This window comes from Carassius auratus, unplaced genomic scaffold (assembly GCF_003368295.1).
Source record: "Carassius auratus strain Wakin unplaced genomic scaffold, ASM336829v1 scaf_tig00006992, whole genome shotgun sequence".
Lineage (NCBI taxonomy): Eukaryota > Metazoa > Chordata > Actinopteri > Cypriniformes > Cyprinidae > Carassius > Carassius auratus.
The window spans coordinates 368,201-389,309 of record NW_020523803.1 but is presented as its reverse complement, the minus strand read 5'-3'; the positions used below and the strand labels follow the sequence as shown (position 1 = coordinate 389,309).

Sequence of the window (21,109 nt, the reverse complement as noted above, 5' to 3'; positions counted from 1 at the left end):
AAAAAAAAAAAAAAAAAAAAAAAAAAAAAAACACATCCAAAGAGGTTGTCAGTCAGCATTGACAATTGAATACTGGACCACTGAATGCATTTAATTTAGCTACAGTATGTGCAGTATGTGAACTACAGCCGTTGGTGCAAAGTTGCTGCTGTTTCTCTCACTTTCCGCAAGAGCATGATGTCATAGAGGACACGTTGACGCCTCCACCAATTAGAGACAAGAACAGCTAGACACTGCATCAAAACAGGATTGAACCGCTTCTAACAATGGGTGGAAACTTAAGACATAATGCCGAAAGGTCTGCCATTATATATCTGTCATAATATATAAAATTAATGTACGTAGTTTGTTTTCCCCCAAAAAAATAAAATATACCGATGGAGCACCGAAACTAATATTGATTTGGCTGTAGCAAGATATGAACAAACTGTGGTGGCCATTCATTCAAGCTACTTCACTGACACCTGAAAGAATGCATAATCGGTATAATCAAAATAGAAAAAAAAACTCCCTGAATATCACGCATTTAAGTGATTTAAACGGGTTAATAAAAATGGGTCATCTACGTCTATTGTCAAATCATTATTTTGCATGATTGATGAGTCTGCCATGTAATATTCTGTGTATTGTGCATTTTTTGGTTTGATTAATTAGCCGATCGGTTTTAATAAATGAATACATAAACACAATAGAAAAAGAAAACCTTATATATATATATATATATGAATGCACACAATAGTCTATACAGGTCCACTATTCAACAAGTACTGTACAGCATCCAAAGTATGTAATGTCATCCTGGACCACTGAGCATCCCACCAGTAGGCTACAGTAGACAACAGCTCTTTTCTGAACAAATCTACACCGAGAGCATGTTTTGGTCTTTATGCTTAACCTCTTTCATGGCCAATAAGGATGTCTCTATGATTCAGATATTCAACTTCTTCTGTATAATTTTGAGTGTAGGCAGTGTTGGATCCAGCATTTCGTGATTCTGTCCAACGAACTTTTGCGAATCCTTTTGCATGTATATTAAGTGACTTCACACGAATCTCTCCGGTGACTTCAATAATAACTCTTCCTGAGACTGAGTCCCCACTGGAGAAAACAGGGACATTTGCTGTCCATTTAGACAGTCGTAGGTTACAATGAAGCTCTTCACCTTTCCTAGCACCATGGTGGCAAGAAAATAAAATGTACAAAGTTCTATAGACAAAACAAAATCACAAGGCAAAGTCTATGAAAATAATCTCTTATGAAAAAAGCGAGAGTAAACACTGGATAGTGTCATTGAGAAGCGAGAGCTGAATAACAGCAAAAGATGCTGTTATCGCGTCTCGGTGAAGGCTTGAGGGTCTGCAATGAAAGACGGTGAAATTTCGCCACCAGCTCACTTTAAGCGCTGCTCTTGTGAAAAACAAGTCAGTGCGCATGCGCGCGGCTCCTGTACGTCCCCCTTCTTCCGCTTTTTGTGAGCTCTTTGACCTGGACTCAGGAGACAAATAACAGCGAACAGCTGAACAGTGTATTAAAATAATACGTGGAAGTCTAGACATTTTTTCGCACGTTTATGTAGAGGCCACATTAATATTTGAACAGTTTGGTTATAAGAGTAACATGTTTTAGATTGATAAGTGAATATGGGGTTCTGTTACTCAATGGAGATGCACAACATAAGCAGTTTAGATCATTTATTTATTTTTTATATGTATGTATCCCCCCCCCCACACACACACATGCAAATATGGTTTTAGATGTTGATAAAGAGATAACTGTTTACCTGGAGGTCATGCTGCTATATTACATTTTGATAAAGATGGTGATTTGATGCCAATTGCTAGTTTTTTCAGTCATAATATATGTCACTTGAACTGGGTTTTTGCAGAAACCTTCTTTTAAATATACACCCCCCCCCCCCCACACACACACACACACTCCACATATTAGGTTACTGAGTATCCTTCACACATATTTTTTATTTCTATATTCTTAACTTCATATATTTTAATTTCAAATTTTATAAATTCTAGTGTAAATTGATTTGTGTTAAACGTTGTGTAAATATTCTTTTGAAATGGTATATGCATAATCAGTGCCAGCCTTGATGGCACAAGGAGAAGGAAAACAAAAATACAGAGATCAATATTATAGAGGATGAGGTTGATTGAAATAATTTCACATGCAGATTTATCCGCTATGGCTGGTTCAAGATGTCAAAAACTGATGCGCCTCCCAGCGGCTGCACAAATTCTTTCGTCCTTCTGTGTCTTGCTTAAATCGCTGGGTTCTGCTGCCCTCTAGGGGTTTGTTGAAGAACAGTAACTTAAAACCATTATTGCACCCCTGCCGAAATTTCTAGGCAAAAACAAGGTGATGATATTGCTGGTTTGAGAAGAATTTTATTGCTTTAATTTATTTACTTTTGTTAACAGATAGTTTTGTTTTAGTGCGACTTTTAGTAAAGTCATAATAAATGTCAAATTACAGGTTACTTTGGTCTGTGCACATCTAAAAAACGGTTTTCAAAAATGAACTGTTTAAGAAGTGTTAACTGGAAAGCAATGTTGAAATGGCCAAGAGAGGCAAGTGAACATTGGTCAGGGTGATGTGTCAGATATAATTCTCATTGGAATTACCTGAAGCAAAGGGTGGGAAGGCTATGGCCTCAAGCTGGACCATAAAAGATTTTACACACAAAAAGGAGAATTCACACAATCACTCATCGAAAACTGTAACAGATTAACAAAAACACCAAAACAATCACTCTAAATTAAATAAAGGGCTGAGGGCTTATCAATCAGTCCTCAAAAAACCAAACCTCACTCACACCCCAATCCGTGCTCCATACTGCATCACCACACTCAGTGTTCAACCCCACACAAGCACGCAAACGGATCAACAGAGCCCTCAGCTCCTAAAAACAAAACATACACTCTCACATACAACCAGTCACACACCCAAAAGTGCACACGCAAACAAATGATCACGAGGATAAATTGGTATAGACCAGTTAATACATTAACCCACCCAACACTTTCACACAAAGAAGCCACTAAACAACCCCAAAGACTACAAGATAGCTAAAATGGACATGATCACTCCCCTTGATAGCAATCTGTTCCTGGTTGTGGTTATTCCTGTTCTCGCTGTTGAAGCAGGAAGACAAATTACTTTTGGGAATTTTTTGTTTTTTAAGGTGTGGCACTTCATACACCTTCCTGCTCAGCACTGATCTTTGAAAGGATCCAAGGTTTCTCAGCTGAACATTCAACATTGTAACAAAATAGTCAATGATATTCACTTCACCTGTCAAAACTGTAAACTGTAGAATATAGTTATAGTTTTTGCTGGTGTGAGGTAAATTATATTCCTCATATTGCTTATATTTGCTAATTTTCAAAGCAGATGATTTTGTATTAGCGTGACTTCCGAAATGCCAGTTACAGGTCACTCATTACAGTAGGTAAAAAATCAACAAGTAGACTACAATATATCAGTATAATAAAGGACTGCTTAAAGTTACAGAAATATTAGAGCGATAAAAATAGAATAAATTCTGGGTTAAAAAGAGCTATTACGAGTAAACCACTAAAAAATAACTCACACATCCAAAGCATGCTCAGAAAGCTGTCGGTCAAAATGCCATTTTGGCAGTTTTTAATGTAAACAAAATCAGGTACAGTATGTGAATTTAAACATTTGGGAAAGAAATCGGAAGTGCGTTAATATGCTGGATCTGTATGCATTAGGACTTAAAGATGCAGCAGCCTAATATAACTGCTGTTGTCTGTATCCTTAATATTAATCAAAAGAAAGAAAAAGAGATAATCACTCACTGCTCTTCATTCATAAATTCTGTAGCTTTAATATAAAAAAACCCATAATGTTTTGTAAAAATAATCAAGGGAGAAAGCAAGATTTTGTTGTTTTAATCCTTCATAATGCATAATTTCAGGGTCTGTTGTTAACTGTAGCCACATTTGACTACCGAATAACCAACAAGACTGACTACAGTAAAACATCTTATGAAATAATCATAACTTAAGTATATTCGCAGTAGTAAATACAGTATACAGTTTAGATAATTTCATCATGGAGGTCAAAACTGCAAATGCAGTACAGTACTAAAAAAAACCCGGTAATATATTCTAAAACAACATGTAGTACTATCAGCAAAATATTTATTAGGAATGGTTAGTGATAACGTTTATTTATTTATTTCTTTCTTCTGATTGTTGACTTTATGCTCTGGAGAAACAAGATGCAGCCATATTTAGAATGTTGTGTTTGAATAGCTGTTTTTGCTGCAGTTCTGCGTTTATGTCTACATTGCTGTCAAAGTCTAATTAGCTGGTGATGTGGAAAACGGATTTGAAAACAAATGTCAGAACAAACGCCAGAAGATTTTAAAACAAGCGATTCATTCATAAATCCATAAGATCTTACCTTCATTCTGTGTAAATACAAAATGAAGACTGAAGACAATGAGTGCATTGCTGAATTGGGCAGGGCTACATAAGGTCAATACATTCCCTGTGAAATGCTTAAGCTGAAAAGGCACAATAACCAGCATTGGGGTTGCAGATAAAACCATGAAGTTCTTACTGACACAGCATAAAAGGTGCTCAGAGGTTTAGCTGGTGAAGGAGACTAATAACGTACTTTAGGAGAGAATTATTTAGTGCTTTGATTTGGATCATAAACTGGTGCAGAAGGAGCCGGATGGAAACCAGACTGGACAGCGTGTGGATTTGGATAGACCCCTGCAGCAGCTCCTGGATGGGGCAGCACTGAAGGGGTGTACAGATTGGGGTAAAGCCCTGAAGTTGGAGGAGGTAGTTCACCAGGATAAGGCATAAGGCTAGGCTGAGGTGGTGAATATGGCTGGAATCCTCTAGGTAGACCTTGCCAGGGAGGACACTGTTGATCAGTTGGAAGAATTACCACAGGAAATATGACCGCTGGATTTGATGCAAAAGACAAGCCCAGAGAGATCTGAAAGACAGTCATGTTTTTGCTTTACTTTTTGGTAAAAAGTCTTGTTTAGCTGTGAAACTAACGTTGTTACAGACTTCCAAAAATACTGTTATAGACCAAAAATTTAAAAAGACTTAAAAATTACAGGGATAGTTTACTCAAAAATCACCACCACAATGTTTGTTTCTTCTGCAGAACACAAAAGAAGATATTCTGAAGTTTGTCCATACAGTAGGCCTACTACGTGTCCGTGACGTCACCCGTAGACTCCTGAAGAGAGTTTTTTAAGCCTAAAGTGTGCAGAGCGAACCGTCGCCATCTTGGCAGCGTGTCACCGCACGACTCTCCCGGACAATCGAAAATGGGCAAAAGGGCGGAAGCTGGTTGCTGAAGCCACGCCCACCTAGCTGTCTGTGCGGCTGTCACAGCAGTGGCAATTCACCTGTCACTTAAGTGGCCACGCCCTTAATTATGCAGAACTTTAAGGCTTAAAATAATTTAAACGGATGAGTTATAAAAAAAAATCACCCCCCTCACAGTTGTCATGAAGGGCAAAATTAGCTTTATAGACCAAAATCATTTTTTGCACCCGCCTGAAAACACGTTTTTTTCTGCTGTAAAGTTGGACATGGGGATTCTATGGGATTGACACTCTTTTGCAGTCAGCAGTGTTTTCATTTGAGGGCGCAGGCAAACGTAAAGAGAACATTGTGGCGGGTGTCCATTGCAAGATAGAGCTGGCATACCACAACTAGGGGCGGTCACATTGGACTTTAAACGTGCAAAAATATTTTGGACGCCGCTGCGAATATGGGCGGGAGCAAGATAAAACGGTCTCTCTTCAATTTTCACAACATGGATTAATATGTGCTTGTACTGTGTCTTTTGCGACGGCGTCGAAAGCGTCTTATTATATTGTACTCTGTATCTCTCTCTCTATAAATATATACACCCTAAGCAATAAAAAAATATACAACGTCCTCATTCAAATGTACCATCTGTTCCTGTTTCAACGGACACTAGGAACCATGCAGCTTCTTTTTTTATTTTATTTTTTATAATCTTTTAAATATGTATTATATAAAATAGGATGCTATGCTACAGCTAAAGCGCTTTCTTAATTTTTGAATTTCTGTACAGAGAGGTCACGCGGTGACGTATCGATCTTCTACTGGTCCCACATCTTCACGTGATGCGAATTCGCAGGTCAGAGTTCACCAAACTTGAACTTTGGAATGCAGTGAAATGCGAAATTTTTCGCATGAGCTTGCGTTTCCGGTCTGACACATTCGCATGCATATGAATGGAAGTCAATGGAACGAAAAGTGCAGTGGGCCCACCCCATAAGGCCCTATGATTTCCGCGATGCAGAAAACGCGGATGGAATCGCGGAATCCAGTCATAAAAAAACTGATTTTACAGTTTAAAGCGGAATGGCATGGATTTTTATCAAATTTTGAACGAATTAATAAAAAATAGTTAATTGCACTTACATCAAATCATGGACTAATATATGTAAATATTAAGCTGGAACAGTTTATTTAAATATGAATCCTGCATGTTCTGCATGTTCTTAATGTTTTATGTGTTTAATGTTTAATGTGCATCTCAGAAAATTCTTTATTTAAAACCCCAACTGAATGGCACTTAAATGCACTTAATTCATCTGTCAACTTTATTGTCATTGTTCACAGTACAAGTACAGACAGAGAAACATTGGGTAATAATTAAATGTTTGGTTTTGATGTATGCATTGCATTCTATGCATTTAAAAAATAAAAAAATTTAAATGCATAAATAAAAAATTTCTAAAAAATAAAACTTAGTTGTTCATTTTAAGAGACTGTGGAAAAAATCCCTAAAGGGAATGAGTAGATATCTTGGTATCGCTCTGATTCAGACGAGAACACTGAATCGTCTGGATCACAACCCCTTTAGGTTCTGCTTTCCTCCTTGTGACCTTCAATTCCTCACTCGCAGGTGGGGGAGGAGCGCAAGTCACTACACTAGCCTTCTCTGCCTGTCTTAGATCCTCAGAAAGAGACAGGCGAGGACCCCTATGTTGTTTGGTCTCAGACCTGGATCTTTGTGGAATGAAGGATCTGAAAGCAGAGTAAGGCGCCTTCTTCTACCCGCACTTCTCGATCACCGTCTCAATGGAAATACAGAAAAGTTCAGAAGACGAAGCTTGTGCATCAAGAAGAAAGCCTTTTCTTTCTTCCCGATGTCTGCCAGGTTCATCCACAGACATCTCTCCACCACCAACATGGCTGCCATAGTCTTGCCCATGACGGAGGTGGCCTACTTGGTAGCATGGAGAGAGATCTGTGGTGCGAAGCAGCTCTGCTGCCTGATTAGAAAAAAAGGCCCTCATCTCTATCCAGGTCTCTTAGCAGATCAGTCTCATATGCTTGTATCACCACTATCATGTGTAATAAAGCTACAGCCTGACCTACTGCTGCATATATCTTGCCATTTAAGGGAGACGTATTTCTTGAAGAGGCTTAGATGGCAAGGAGGGAGATTAAGAGAGGATGTCTCATGAAAGAAAGCTCTTTCTACAGGGGGCATTCTCTCATGGCCGTTTTCGCACAACTCTTATGCCGAAACTGATGGATGTGAGAAGAAAGCGGCCTCTTTCATTTCTTTTCAATCTCTGTATGGAGATCAGGGAGAAAGGGAAGTCTCACCTGAGCTGGAGGGCTATGGTCAGAAAGATAACGGTCATCGAGGCAGCCTCACCGCATCACCTTTTTAGCGCACTTTCATGGCAAGTCCAACTTTGCCGTGGCGTGATCCATAACCTCCAACAGCTCTACATACACAGGTCAGGAGAATTAAGAAAGCTCAGCCTCAGCTTCTTCACCATCCTCAAATATCTCCTGCTTTTCCTGGGTAAAAACCCAGCAGAGCACTAACCTCAGTATCAGAAAGTGTTAAAGATACAACATCATCCTCCCGATGCTCTCTCTCGTCCGCTGCCATTACAATTGCGAAAGGGAAAGTACCTCACTAAACCATTCAGACAGAGCCACGTGAAATTCTGACAAGGTCATTCTCCTCCATGCCTCAGCAGCGGCGGGTCCTGAACCGCGGAAAGCAGATGGCTGCCTTTTTTTTCCTTTTTTTTTCTCGGAAAAAAGAGACAAATGGGAGCTGAACTTTTTCATTGAAAAAACACTTACAATGCACGCAGATTGCCTCCACAGTCATCACGTGCGTGCTCTTCACCCAAACAAATGGCGCAAAGATCGTGTGTGTCATCGGGTGTCAAATAATGCAGATGCACACATTGTCTAAATGCTTGCTAGTAGTCGCCATTATATACAGAGAAAGATTGCTCTTACCAGTTCTTTCAGTCAGTGAAGATGAAGAAGAGAATGACATGTTCTCCTGGTGCCTATTTATAGTCGCGGTAGTGAAGTTGGAGGCTGTCGCCGGCCAACTTTTTGGTGTTTTGTCAAAGTATGCTTCAGACACGGGTCATGATGAGGTGTTCCCCATAGCACCCTCTAGAGGACACAGTTCGAAGTTCCCTTAAAAGGGAACCATGAGTTTCTCACTGACACAACATATAAGGTGGTCAGAGCTTTAGCTGGTGAAGGAGACTATGCTTTGATTTGGATCATAAACTGGTGCAAAAGGAGCCGGATGGAAACCAGACTGGACAGCATTCAGATTTGGATTTGGATAGACCCCTGCAGCAGCTCCTGGATGGGGCAGCACTGAAGGGGTGTACAGACTGGGGTAAAGCCCTGAAGTTGTAGGAGGTAGTTCACCAGGATAAGGCATAAGGCTAGGCTGAGGTGGTAAATATGACTGGAATCCTCCAGGTGGGCCTTGCCAGGGAGGACACTGTTGATCAGTTGGAAGAATTACCACAGGAAATATGACCGCTGGATTTAATGCAAAAGACACGTCCAGAGAGATCTGAAAGACAGTCATGTTTTTGCTTTACTTTTTGGTGGAAAGTCTGTTGTTTTGGACTTACCACAAATTTGACACCAAATTAAAAGACTTAAAAATTACGGGGATAATTTACTCGAAAATCCCCAGCACACTGTTTGTTTCTTCTGTAGAACACAAAAGAAGATATTCTGAATTTCAAAAAAAATGTTTGTCCATACAGTACACACACGCACACACACACACGCACACACACACACACACACACAGACACACACACACACACACACACACACACACACACACATATATATATATATATATATATATATATATATATATATATATATATATATATATGTATATTAAATATCTTCTTTTGTATTCTGCAATATTAGAGATTTGAAATGGCATAAGGGTAAAGTAGCATTTTGGGTTGAACTATTGCTTTAAATATGCCAATACTACAGAAGACAAAATAGCACCTTGAGTTGGTACTGCACTTTTATGATTCTGCAGTTTTCAATGGTGACAGTCAGGTCACGTGGAAGCATCATGTCCACTATGCATTTTGACTTTTCTCCAGATGGTATGCGATCTCTAGTCTCTTTGATTATATGCTTGAATCCTGCATTAATGCTCCTGCCAGCGATAAACATCTGTTGCTGCTTGAGGCTGTACTTCAGCCTGACATCACGAGATGAAGAGTTGTCAATATCGACAAAAACTCTGATCGTTTCACCTGCAAAAATGGTCAAAATTTGAACAAAAATCAATAATAATAATAAAACTGACTATAGTGGTTTTCATCCAAGTTGCAAATTTAATTTGTTTGAAGTCTGTTTACAGACAAAGCAGTGTTTCCATCCAGGAAACTGTTTAATCATTTTGATGTCAGTCTTTCACTGTAGAATGACTACAGTTTTGAGATGCCATACAAAGCTCTGCTGTTTTTTTCTTCGCTAAGCAAATTTTATTTGCATGTTCCCTCAGAATATTTATGCAATATCTCAGTTATGATCTCATCTCATTTTATTTGCATAAAAACATGTTGATGGAAACCCCGATAATTGACATCACAGGTTAGTTTCTTCAGTTTAAGTCGCTTGAGAGCTACACATGACATTTTCACCTTGCATATAGCCAGTTTTTTCAGATGTCACCGTCATTGACATTTTTCCTGAGCCAAAAAGTTTCATCTTCTTGTCTTGTGTGCCAGATTGTGGTTGCTGTATGGAAGAAGAAGAAGAAGAAGAAGAAGAAGAAGAAGAAGAAGAAGAAGAAGAAGAAAGAACAGCATACTGAGATGTGCAAACTAAAATCATGAGTTCTGATGACAGTTTATAAAACAGATCCAGTCCTTGACACTTGTGAACTCATTACATCAGTATTATTGTGCCACTGTGTCATTGTGTTACTTGGCATACATTCTGCTATCAGAATGAAATTTCTTGGCTGGACGAATAATATTTATTATATCTGATAATAATTTCTGCTGCATATGCATAAAATAAACATTAACATTGCCCCTTACCCTTGTAAATCTATGGCTTCTTGGGGCTTATTGCTTTATTAAAAGGCTACAGTACATCATCTTTCTATTTATGTGAATCAGTGAGTCAAACATGGTATTGTAAGTCATACCAGAAAGTGATCATTGGACCCATCATTTCTCAGCACAAAGGTTAATTCCGTATATTTAGTAGATGTTGGCTTCCAACGTCTGCTCAGCTTTACCATCAAGACATACTTCACCCAGCCATGATTTCCTTCAAAAGATGGAGGCATATTTCTGAAATTAGGAAAAAACAAAACTCTTTAGTTTCTGAAAAGCAGTGCATAATATAAATAACATAACACACAAACATATACAGGTATTTATTTATTCAGAATATACATATGCTTTACTTCTAATTTTACTTGTTTACAATATTATAAAAGCAAATATTTTAGAATATTAAGCAATTACTATGTACATCTGACATCTGTAGTCATAATGATTTGTGATTGGTAATTTTACAACTGATTGGGAACTGAAAGGAAGCAGGATGTGGCACAATTTTTTATGCTTTTTCAGTCTTGTGTAACCCCTCTCTCCCGGGTCCTCTCTGACGCTCCTTGCACTCACGACGAGTGGGGCTTGAACCCAAGTCTCCGGCATGGGAGGCGGACGCACTAACAAGGAGGCTAAATGGCTACAGCCACTAGCGTCTGTCGCTAGTGCGTCTCTTGAGATCGGGGAGTGAGGTTTACCTGCACAGCACTACTCGCTGGCCTCCGTTAGACTTGATTATTCACTTCTATATACTGTTTTCATGGGCTTTGAATTAAACCTGCCGAGTATTTTTTCACTGCACATATTTACACAATAAGGAACAACATCAGTTATATGTTGTTCAATCAGTTCAACAATCAGTTCTATTACTCACTGTTGAGGCAGCTGAAATCTGAATGGGAAAACATGACTTCCTGGCCTAATCACTGGTCCATCTGGGGTACAATAAGGCATGTTAATATGGGTCACAACAGAAGTTTTCAAAAAGCATATTTACTATCAGCAAACAATCTTGGGAAGTCTCGGTACTGGTGGGGGCAGAGAATGACCAGAGCTCTCTTTCACCCTCAATACCAGGACTGAGGTGAGATTGAGGCAACCACTGCTCCGTGGTTGTGTGTGTGTGTGTGTGTATAGTACTTACTGCTGTGTGTGTGTGTGTGTGTGCACTTGGACGGGTTAAATGCAGAGCACAAAATTACTAGTAAGGAACACCTCACTTGGCCACATCACATCTCTTTCACATTCATGTCACTTTCAACAATCATTTCAGGTTTCATGTAAATTATAAAAAGTTTAAATTTGGTGCATATATGAAACCCATTTACTTACACGTTTCTCCTTCTACAAGAGTTGCATTCTTTTCCCTTTTTCCTGTAGAAGTTACAGCAAGAAATAAAAGTATTACACTTTTTTATATAATAATAATTTGTTTAATAATAAAGTTTTCTATATTGCGCAAGCTCACCTCTCTTCGAGCTCTTTTGAATGAAGTATTGCTTTAGTTTGAAGTATCTCTCATGGTCGCTATAGGTTGTTTTGTCATCACCTGAGCCTTCAGTCCAGCGCACATTTGCGTCCCCCCTCAACTTCACAAAAAAACTGTCCACCTTTATTTCTTTGGTTACTTCTAAAACAACTCGCCCCTCCACAATATCTCCAGTAGTAAAAGTATTGCTTTCATTAATCGGGTCGTAGTGAAGACTGAACTCTTTGATGGATCTTGACATTTTAATTTCTACCAATGTACTCTAGACACACAAATACAGCTGTGTTCGCAAGCGGAATGACATTCATGTGAAATAAAATAAGGGCTGAGGGCGTTACTCATGATTGCATAAATTTGGTTATTCCACAGGGTTTAGTAAAGTGCAGTTAACTCACTACCTGATGGATTAGCCTTCGTTCCTGATAGGAGTTTTGTCCACTTCTTTAGCCGGTCAGGCTGGTTTTAGAGGAGTTTTGTCCAGGAGTTTTAGAGGAGTTTTGTCTTGTCCACTTCTTTAGCCGGTTTTAGAGGAGTTTTGACCACTTCTTTAGCCGGTCAGGCTGGTTTTAGAGGAGTTTTGACCACTTCTTTAGCCGGTCAGGCTGATTTTAGAGGAGTTTTGTCCACTTCTTTAGCCGGTCAGGCTGGTTTTAGAGGAGTTTTGTCCAGGAGTTTTAGAGGAGTTTTGTCTTGTCCACTTCTTTAGCCGGTTTTAGAGGAGTTTTGACCACTTCTTTAGCCGGTCAGGCTGGTTTTAGAGGAGTTTTGTCCACTTCTTTAGCCGGTCAGGCTGGTTTTAGAGGAGTTTTGTCCAGGAGTTTTAGAGGAGTTTTGTCTTGTCCACTTCTTTAGCCGGTTTTAGAGGAGTTTTGACCACTTCTTTAGCCGGTCAGGCTGGTTTTAGAGGAGTTTTGTCCACTTCTTTAGCCGGTCAGGCTGGTTTTAGAGGAGTTTTGACCACTTCTTTAGCCGGTCAGGCTGGTTTTAGAGGAGTTTTGACCACTTCTTTAGCCGGTCAGGCTGGTTTTAGAGGAGTTTTGACCACTTCTTTAGCCGGTCAGGCTGGTTTTAGAGGAGTTTTGTCCACTTCTTTAGCCGGTCAGGCTGGTTTTAGAGGAGTTTTGTCCACTTCTTTAGCCGGTCAGGCTGGTTTTAGAGGAGTTTTGACCACTTCTTTAGCCGGTAAGGCTGGTTTTGTTGGTTTTAGAGGAGTTTTGACCACTTCTTTAGCCGGTCAGGCTGGTTTTGCTGGTTTTAGAGGAGTTTTGACCACTTCTTTAGCCGGTCAGGCTGGTTTTGTTGGTTTTAGAGGAGTTTTGACCACTACTTTAGCCGGTCAGGCTGGTTTTGCTGGTTTTAGAGGAGTTTTGACCACTTCTTTAGCCGGTCAGGCTGGTTTTGCTGGTTTTAGAGGAGTTTTGACCACTTCTTTAGCCGGTCAGGCTGGTTTTAGAGGAGTTTTGACCACTTCTTTAGCCGGTCAGGCTGGTTTTGCTGGTTTTAGAGGAGTTTTGACCACTTCTTTAGCCGGTCAGGCTGGTTTTAGAGGAGTTTTGACCACTTCTTTAGCCGGTCAGGCTGGTTTTGCTGGTTTTAGAGGAGTTTTGACCACTTCTTTAGCCGGTCAGGCTGGTTTTAGAGGAGTTTTGACCACTTCTTTAGCCGGTCAGGCTGGTTTTGCTGGTTTTAGAGGAGTTTTGACCACTTCTTTAGCCGGTCAGGCTGGTTTTAGCATGTCAGACTAGGAGACCAGTTGACTAAACAGCTGAAACCAGCTTGGCCAGGCTGGGAGACCAGTTAAATCCAGCTATACGATCATCTTAAAACTTCTTTCTAGAGGTCTACTGGTGTATGTAATATCAAAGTTTAGTTTATGACCAAGTCACAGGAAATCCCAGGAAACTGTTTTATATAGTGTTTGTTCTCTACATGAATTGCATCCTTTCCCAGAGCAAAGAGAGAAAGCTCTGGTCCTGAGCAGTCTGTATTAAGATTAATGAACAGTTTGGCATTTTTAGTCCTCTTCATGGAATCAATGAATGCAATACTCACTGAGCCAGTGTGGAGCAGACACCCACACACATACTATGATTTGCCAGAGGGTGCGTGCTAAATGTCCAAGCAGTAGTCAATGCAGAGAAATTAGCTATTGATTGTGTATAGTTTTGTAATATGCTACCTATGGGTTTGCTCTTTTAGAAAATTCCAATATTCCTCTCCCTGGGAATAAAGGCATGATAACTTTGTCTAGCCTTGACTTAGTGTAAAGGCAGAAGTGAGCCGGCTTTTCAGGGTCAAACTCTAATTAGTGTAAAGGTCAAATTGGAAATAAACATGGTGCTAAAAAATAACTATGAACTTGGCATCAGAAGAAGTTCATTAAGAGCTGTGAGGGAATGGTACTGTATATCTGGATTGGCTTTTCCATGAATGTGATCTACATTATATTCTCTCTTCTAAAACCTGCTTGGTGGGTAACCTGACATCAACATCTTCTCTCAAGTGTCCATGGTACAGAAGTAAAAAAGATATAGTGATGAGATTGAATAAAGTATGTGCAGATTGTGACCTTTAACTAGAGGAATTCATGAATGAATTATACATATTTGGAGGGGTCTCGATCTGTTAATTTATTATACAATAATACATTGAAAATACAATTCAAAAATACACTGACTTGAATACACTTTCTATATTAGGACAATATAAATGTTTTTGGGCAGCATAAAAATAAAATGTCAAGGTCATAAAATTGTCCTGATATAATAATAATAATAATAATAATAATAATAATAATAATAATAATAATAATAATAATAATAATAATAATAATAATAATAATAATAATAACACTTCAAAAGAAAGCCACATTTAATAATTTGGGAAATAATCTTTTATTATTTAAACAAATAGTAGTCACTTCTTATTTGAAATCATTTCACAGTAAGTGACACTATTAATTATTAATAATTAATTTAGAATTTGTTAAAATGGCAGCATAAAAGGCTGCCCACTGCTCCGGGTGTGTGTTCACGGTTTGTGTGTGTTCACTGCTGTGCGTGTGTGCACTTCGGAGGGGTTAAGTGCAGAGCACAAATTCTGAGTATGGGACACCATACTTGGCTGAATGTCACTTTCACAAATTTTCTATGAAAATGGTTTAAATTGTTTTTTTTTTTTTTTTTTTTTTTTTTATCCCCAAAACAACAACTTGGTACATGTGTTTCTTTCCTGTAGACAGTTTTATTTGTAATTGATCCATGTGTCTACCTTCTAAATTTTTTTCAGAAGGATTTTCCAACTGAAAAATTGCACAAAATTGTCATTTATTTAAACAACTTGGCCTGAGTCTGATTTGGAGGTAAGTAGTGGCATTTTCATTTGGCCTATAGAGGAATTACTCCATAATACTGGTTCATTTGATAGAAATGCTGTTCCTCTGGAAGACTGTATGAGTCCCCAGTACATAATCTGTGGATTGTCGTAAATCAAGCAATAGATAAGTCTCTCCACATCCTCTTAATACTGGGTCTCTATAAGATCATTACAGTAAAAAATGACACATTTGATTGATTAAAATGGCACCAGGCGACTTTGGCTAAACCACGCTAAGTGATGTGACACTCCAGTTTCAGCATCATATTTCTGTCAAGACAATGATGCTAAAAAGCGTTGTTGGCATGTGATATCTGACAACACCAGCCATCTGCCTGGATATGAGTCGAGATTTATGATGGGGTTTTAGTGAGCTGTGAAGGAGTACGGAGAGAAAAGTAGCCATTTTTGTGCATTGTCACTTTTCAAATGACCGTAAATTCTGTTAAGGGGACACTTTAAGTGACTTGACAAAGTGCCAGTCGTAAAGGTATGTACCATGCTAGTTAGCTCTGGCCCTCATATCTGTCACAGTCTCTTAAATGTTTATCCTCTGTGTAGTTAAACGATGCAGTAGATTTTCTGTATGTTAATATAGAATACATTGACTTTACCTTCTGTTTATTACCTCCAAACCAAAAAAATAAAATAAAAAGTGATCTCCAAGCATTTTGTATTTTTTTATGTTATTGTATTTTACATTTCATAATATTTTAGTAAGTCATTCTAGCTATAATAATAATAATAATAATAATAATAATAATAATAATAATAATAATAATAATAATAATCGTTTACTAAAAATATTTTCCAATTTAAATAATAATAATACAAATAATAATTATTATGTTATGACTCCACTAAATACACAATATTAATATTGTGTTAACAATGTTTTAATGTCTGCCACGTTTGCTAGCAAACATGAATGTAGTACATTTTGTTCATATCCATTTTGTTAATAGATCATTAAATAATTCAAATGATTTCTTAATCTGTTTAGCCGTTCATTATTGTAATAATATGGTGTGTATAAAAAACAAAAATATTTTCAATTTTATTTATTATTTACTACAGCTTCTTGTTTCATAATTAATTCAATCATTGTTATTTCACTTAATTTATTAATTAAAATACTAAAGATTTCACAAATGAAACCACAGCGGCTGTATTGTGGCACAGCTTTGATTCTTATTAATTTCATTGAATGCGAGCAATAACTGTGTCTGATTGTCAAGCAAGCAAATCCGAATATTCACAAGAGCACAGAGGATTGAGTACACTTACAGAAACCCATTAGCCCAGTTTCTCAGATTCATGCCAATCATCAAGCAACAGGCCACACATGTCCACAAGAAATGTCTTTTGCCACTCACATCACCATCAGAAGGATAATGATTCTCAATCCATCATTAAAATTTGCCTGGGGGCTTTTGTCGCATCAGTCTCAAACTTGTCTCTTGAGGCAGGTTGAGTCTTGCTTGACACATTTTTGTTTACCCACTAAACCACAGTCATAAGGTCTATAGGCAAAAAGTGTGTGTGTGCGTGTGTGTATTTGTAGTCCTGAATCTATATGATCAGCAATTGATTGATTGATGTTTATGTGACTTTATTAAAATTTGTAAAATACATCACACATATGACTCATGTTGAAAGACAACACATCGATATTGGTTTATACAAGAGACTGGGGCTAGTTGTCACAACATTTTGAGTCAAATGTCCAGATACACAAATGTGTAACAAATCAGTAACAACAACAGCAAGTAACAAATTGAATATATATATGTCGACCAAGACAAGTATACTTAAAAAAAAAAAAAAAAAAAAAAAAAAAAAAAAAAGATTAGTAGTATAATAAGTAAAATACAGACTAGCCAATAGTCATCAACTAAAGTAGTCCAATGTCGAATATGTGACCGTATTGATCACTCTAAACACTAGATGGCACTGTTTGCCCAGGAATGCTAAGGCTTAGGCCAGTGTTTCTCGAGGAACCCTTCTCTTCACAGTGCAGACAGAGTTATCATTTACTAGTTGAGTGGAATCTGCCATTGCTGTTATCTTTTAATAGATTTGTACGGAGAGAAAAGCAGGTGCCTCTTGTTAATGTGTCCAATTGCCCAAGTTGCCTACTGAATGTGGTGCATCCATCATTGTCTGCTGCTGTGACACCCTGTCATCCGCCCTCAGTGGCACAAGCCATGCAGACGCGCCGTAACAGATGAGCTTCCTCATGGGCACCGTGCATGCTCAACACAATCAGCACAAACATTCCCAACCAACCACCCACACAGACACACACACAGCCTACACCACTCCTAAACTCAAGACTGAATATTTTGCCTTCATCAACATAGTGATTCCAAACTAGTGTTTTTCAAATCTAGTTGGAAATCACTATGTTGATGAAGGCAAAATATTCAGTGTTGATAATATATATAGTATATAATTAATATTATAATAAGACTATTATTATCAAATATTACAATTACTTTTCTATTTTATATATATATATAAAAAAACATTAATACCTTTACATAATCAAGTGTAGTTTGTGTTGCATGGTCCACCTTTTTATTTATATTTATATATTAATGATATAATATATTTATATATAAACCCAATCTGGTTTTATAGACAAATTTGTGTTTAAAAAATCTGTTATTGTATATATATATATATATATATATATATATATATATAGTGTGTATGTATGTAAATTAAATTATGAAATGACATTAGATTAATTTTCCATATGCAAAACATATCACATTATAAAAAGTTTTGTGAACATTTGTCAACTCTGTCAGTTTACAAGTCAACACCGTCAGACATAAAACCTGACACAGTTGATGTCTACGAAAAGTGAGGAGACACCTTTGATAGATATATATGTATTAAATGAAATGAAATGTATGCATATATATATATATATATATATATATATATATATATATATATATATATATATATATATATATATATATATATATATATATATATTTTTTTTTTTTTTTTTTTTTTTTTTTTTATGGGAAATATCATTCAAGTTTTACTTTTTTTGTATTATTCAATATATTACAGACCTCTGCCTTTTAATATAAATGTATATATGTTTTAATTTGTTGCATTTGCCAACTTTGTCAGTTTTACATTGTGACCTCATGCTGAGGACAGGTTAAATTACATGTATTCCCAAGTGTAGAACATGTATTTAAAATAAAACTAAATGTTTTTAGTTATTTTTTTTTTCTATTTACAAATAAAATAAATGAATGCCTTAAAGCAACACTATGTAACTTTTTCTGTGTTCAAAATTACATCATAAATTGATCTACCAGACCACCTTTTTGTCTTATCCCAAATGACTACGGTACATTTAAAGATAAGTTATTATTTTTGGACTATTGTAGGCTGTTCATGTCATCACCGCTGCAGAGTAACACATAACTGCATGAATCGCCATAGACATAAACTTGGAGCAGTGGCTCCGGTTAGCATGTTCTTCCGTGGGATGCGTGCAGTTCTGTTTATTAACCGCTAGAGCGCCAAAATGTACAGTGTTGATTTAAGTATACAGATTTCCTTTAGATGCAACTTAACTTAAAACTTTTATGTTGATGAATTTCTTCATTTTTGTGGTGCAACCTGTGATGATTTATTCTGTTCTACATTGATGTAGCCACAGATGAACTGTGTTGAAGAAAGTTTGTGGTGCCTCTAGGTATGGTATGATTTGTTGAGTAGAATTGCATTAATAGAGTAAAGATGCACACCACGAATGTCTTCATCCTTAGGCAAACTTTATTAATATTCTTCACATGAACATGTATGCTTATTGCCCACGTTAAGTTGTGATGCAATTTATGATCAGCCACGCTTTGAGGTTGATTCTCTAGTAAACACAACAAGTGTAAATATGTTCATGCCATGGTTTGTGGCCATACAGTTGTATGGACAAGTCTTAGGGACATGCAGATTTTGCAGCTGCACCTTCTTTAATGGAAGCATTATGTTAAAACCTTGTTAGGGCTCTTGCAATGGCCGGGTCTTAGAGTGGTCAACATCAGTACCACTTTAGCAAAAACCTGTGATGTAGAGGGCAAGATATTTAGACATGTGCAACATGATTAGTAGGATTTGTCCTTGGGTTTAATTTTTTTCTTTTTCTTCATTCTGAAGCTGTTGAGCTTAAGTTTTCTGTTGTTGGAAAGCAGTAAAGACCACAAGTACCCTTGCAAAACATGACTGGAGTTGCAATTCAACTGCTGATTAAAATTAATTAGATGATTTAGTTGTTCTAGGGTCATTTGTATTAACAGGCACCTTCATTTTATTTTTATGAGGTCAACTTAGTCTAATTTAATAAAAATAGTTTGAGTTTTTCATGGTTTTCACATTATCGTTTAATTAAATTAGGCTAGTCTTTAAACCATCTATGTCCTCTTTGCAGTGCAGAGCAGTAGGTGCTACACACAGTCAGGTGTGACAAACTTTCCTAACTTTATTTCTACAGTCTTAAAAATAAAGGTTTTATTATTACATTTTTATTTTGTTTAGTTTTTTTTTTTTTTTTACAGTGATGCCATACAATAACTATTTTGATTTCACCAAAGAAGCTTCCAGTGAACAATCATTTCTTCGTGTAAAGAACGTTTGGATAATCTAAAGAACCATTCACTACAAAGAACATGTTGTGCAATGGAAATGCATGCCAATAAGAACCTTTATTTTTTAAGAGTTCATTTGGAATAACAGATTACCCATATGTTATTAAATAATCATAACAAATCAAGATCTGTGTGGCTTTAAAAATTGAGAATAATCAAAGATATAGGATTTTGCTGATTAAATGTAACCATGAAATGTCAGATAATTAAATTTGTTTCAAAGCCAAAACATACATTCCAGATGATAAGATGAACGTAATCACAATGCATGAACTTCCATATTTTCGATTATGATCGCATGCCGAGACTTTATTAAAGGTTTACCCATTTTGAAATGTCTCTTAAGGCTGCTTTAAATGGTAACCAAGCCAATTTATGCAACAGATTCAATGGGCCATTGCATCCTGCAGTCAAGCTCAAATGGAAACTGTAATACTGGTTCACCATTTGGCTATGTTATTGTTTTCTTTAGTATTACCCAGTTGGGAAAAGTCAATGGCAGAGTGGAGAGGTCCTTTCTTCCATCTCTAGAGATAATTTGGTTGTGCAGTTTGAGTGCTTAATTTCACTTTCTAAGGTTAATCGTGGGACAGCAGTGTTTATGTTGCTGTAATACGGGCCCAACTCCCCTGCTAAATCTTGTAGGCTCAGAAATATGCATCCTCCACCCCCATCTGCACCCTGTTCAGTGGAGGAAAAAAGAAAGAAAGACGAATGTGACGTTAAACAAAAGACAGAGGAAAGTCGTTCCAATTAGCCGCTAATGAGACAAGCTCATGAGGATTTCCAACTCCGCAACGTGTTAGCATTTACCGCGCCCCTCGCCGTAGCCCCGCACAGCGCGACAAGGGAAATGTGGCAAGAGAACATATCTGTCATGATTGCCTACACATGGCTGCAGGGCTCACTCTTAGAGATGTGAGCAGGAAAGAACGCCTCACTTATGGTCAATGTAAAAACACCAAACTGACATGCTGAGACCATTTTTCTGTTTATCTATCCAGCTACAGTGCCCAACCCTTCACCCCCTCTCCCAAAATGGATCCTCAAAGAACAAGGAACAAAGTTGCACACCATACGTTCTCAATTTTCTCAATGTGGTGAAAGGGGGAAAATACATATAATAACTGA

General features: G+C 37.5%; 1 protein-coding gene across 2 annotated transcripts; it reads right to left on the bottom strand.

The window, feature by feature from the left end:
• Window positions 1-3,938: 3,938 nt before the first annotated feature.
• On the bottom strand, window positions 3,939-12,224 carry LOC113071319 (arrestin domain-containing protein 3-like). 2 transcript variants are annotated; one of them, XM_026244686.1, is made up of 7 exons: window positions 11,907-12,224; window positions 11,771-11,812; window positions 11,313-11,373; window positions 10,528-10,675; window positions 10,016-10,112; window positions 9,369-9,625; window positions 3,939-4,995 (listed from the first exon to the last, which is right to left on the bottom strand). In XM_026244686.1, exons 1-7 carry the CDS (start codon window positions 12,166-12,168, stop codon window positions 4,675-4,677), a joined length of 1,188 nt encoding a protein of 395 aa, XP_026100471.1. In that variant the 5' UTR covers window positions 12,169-12,224; the 3' UTR covers window positions 3,939-4,674. The 2 variants fall into 2 exon arrangements, with proteins under 2 accessions (XP_026100471.1, XP_026100470.1); XM_026244685.1 differs by lacking the exon at window positions 3,939-4,995 and adding an exon at window positions 8,297-8,907.
• Window positions 12,225-21,109: the final 8,885 nt, after the last annotated feature.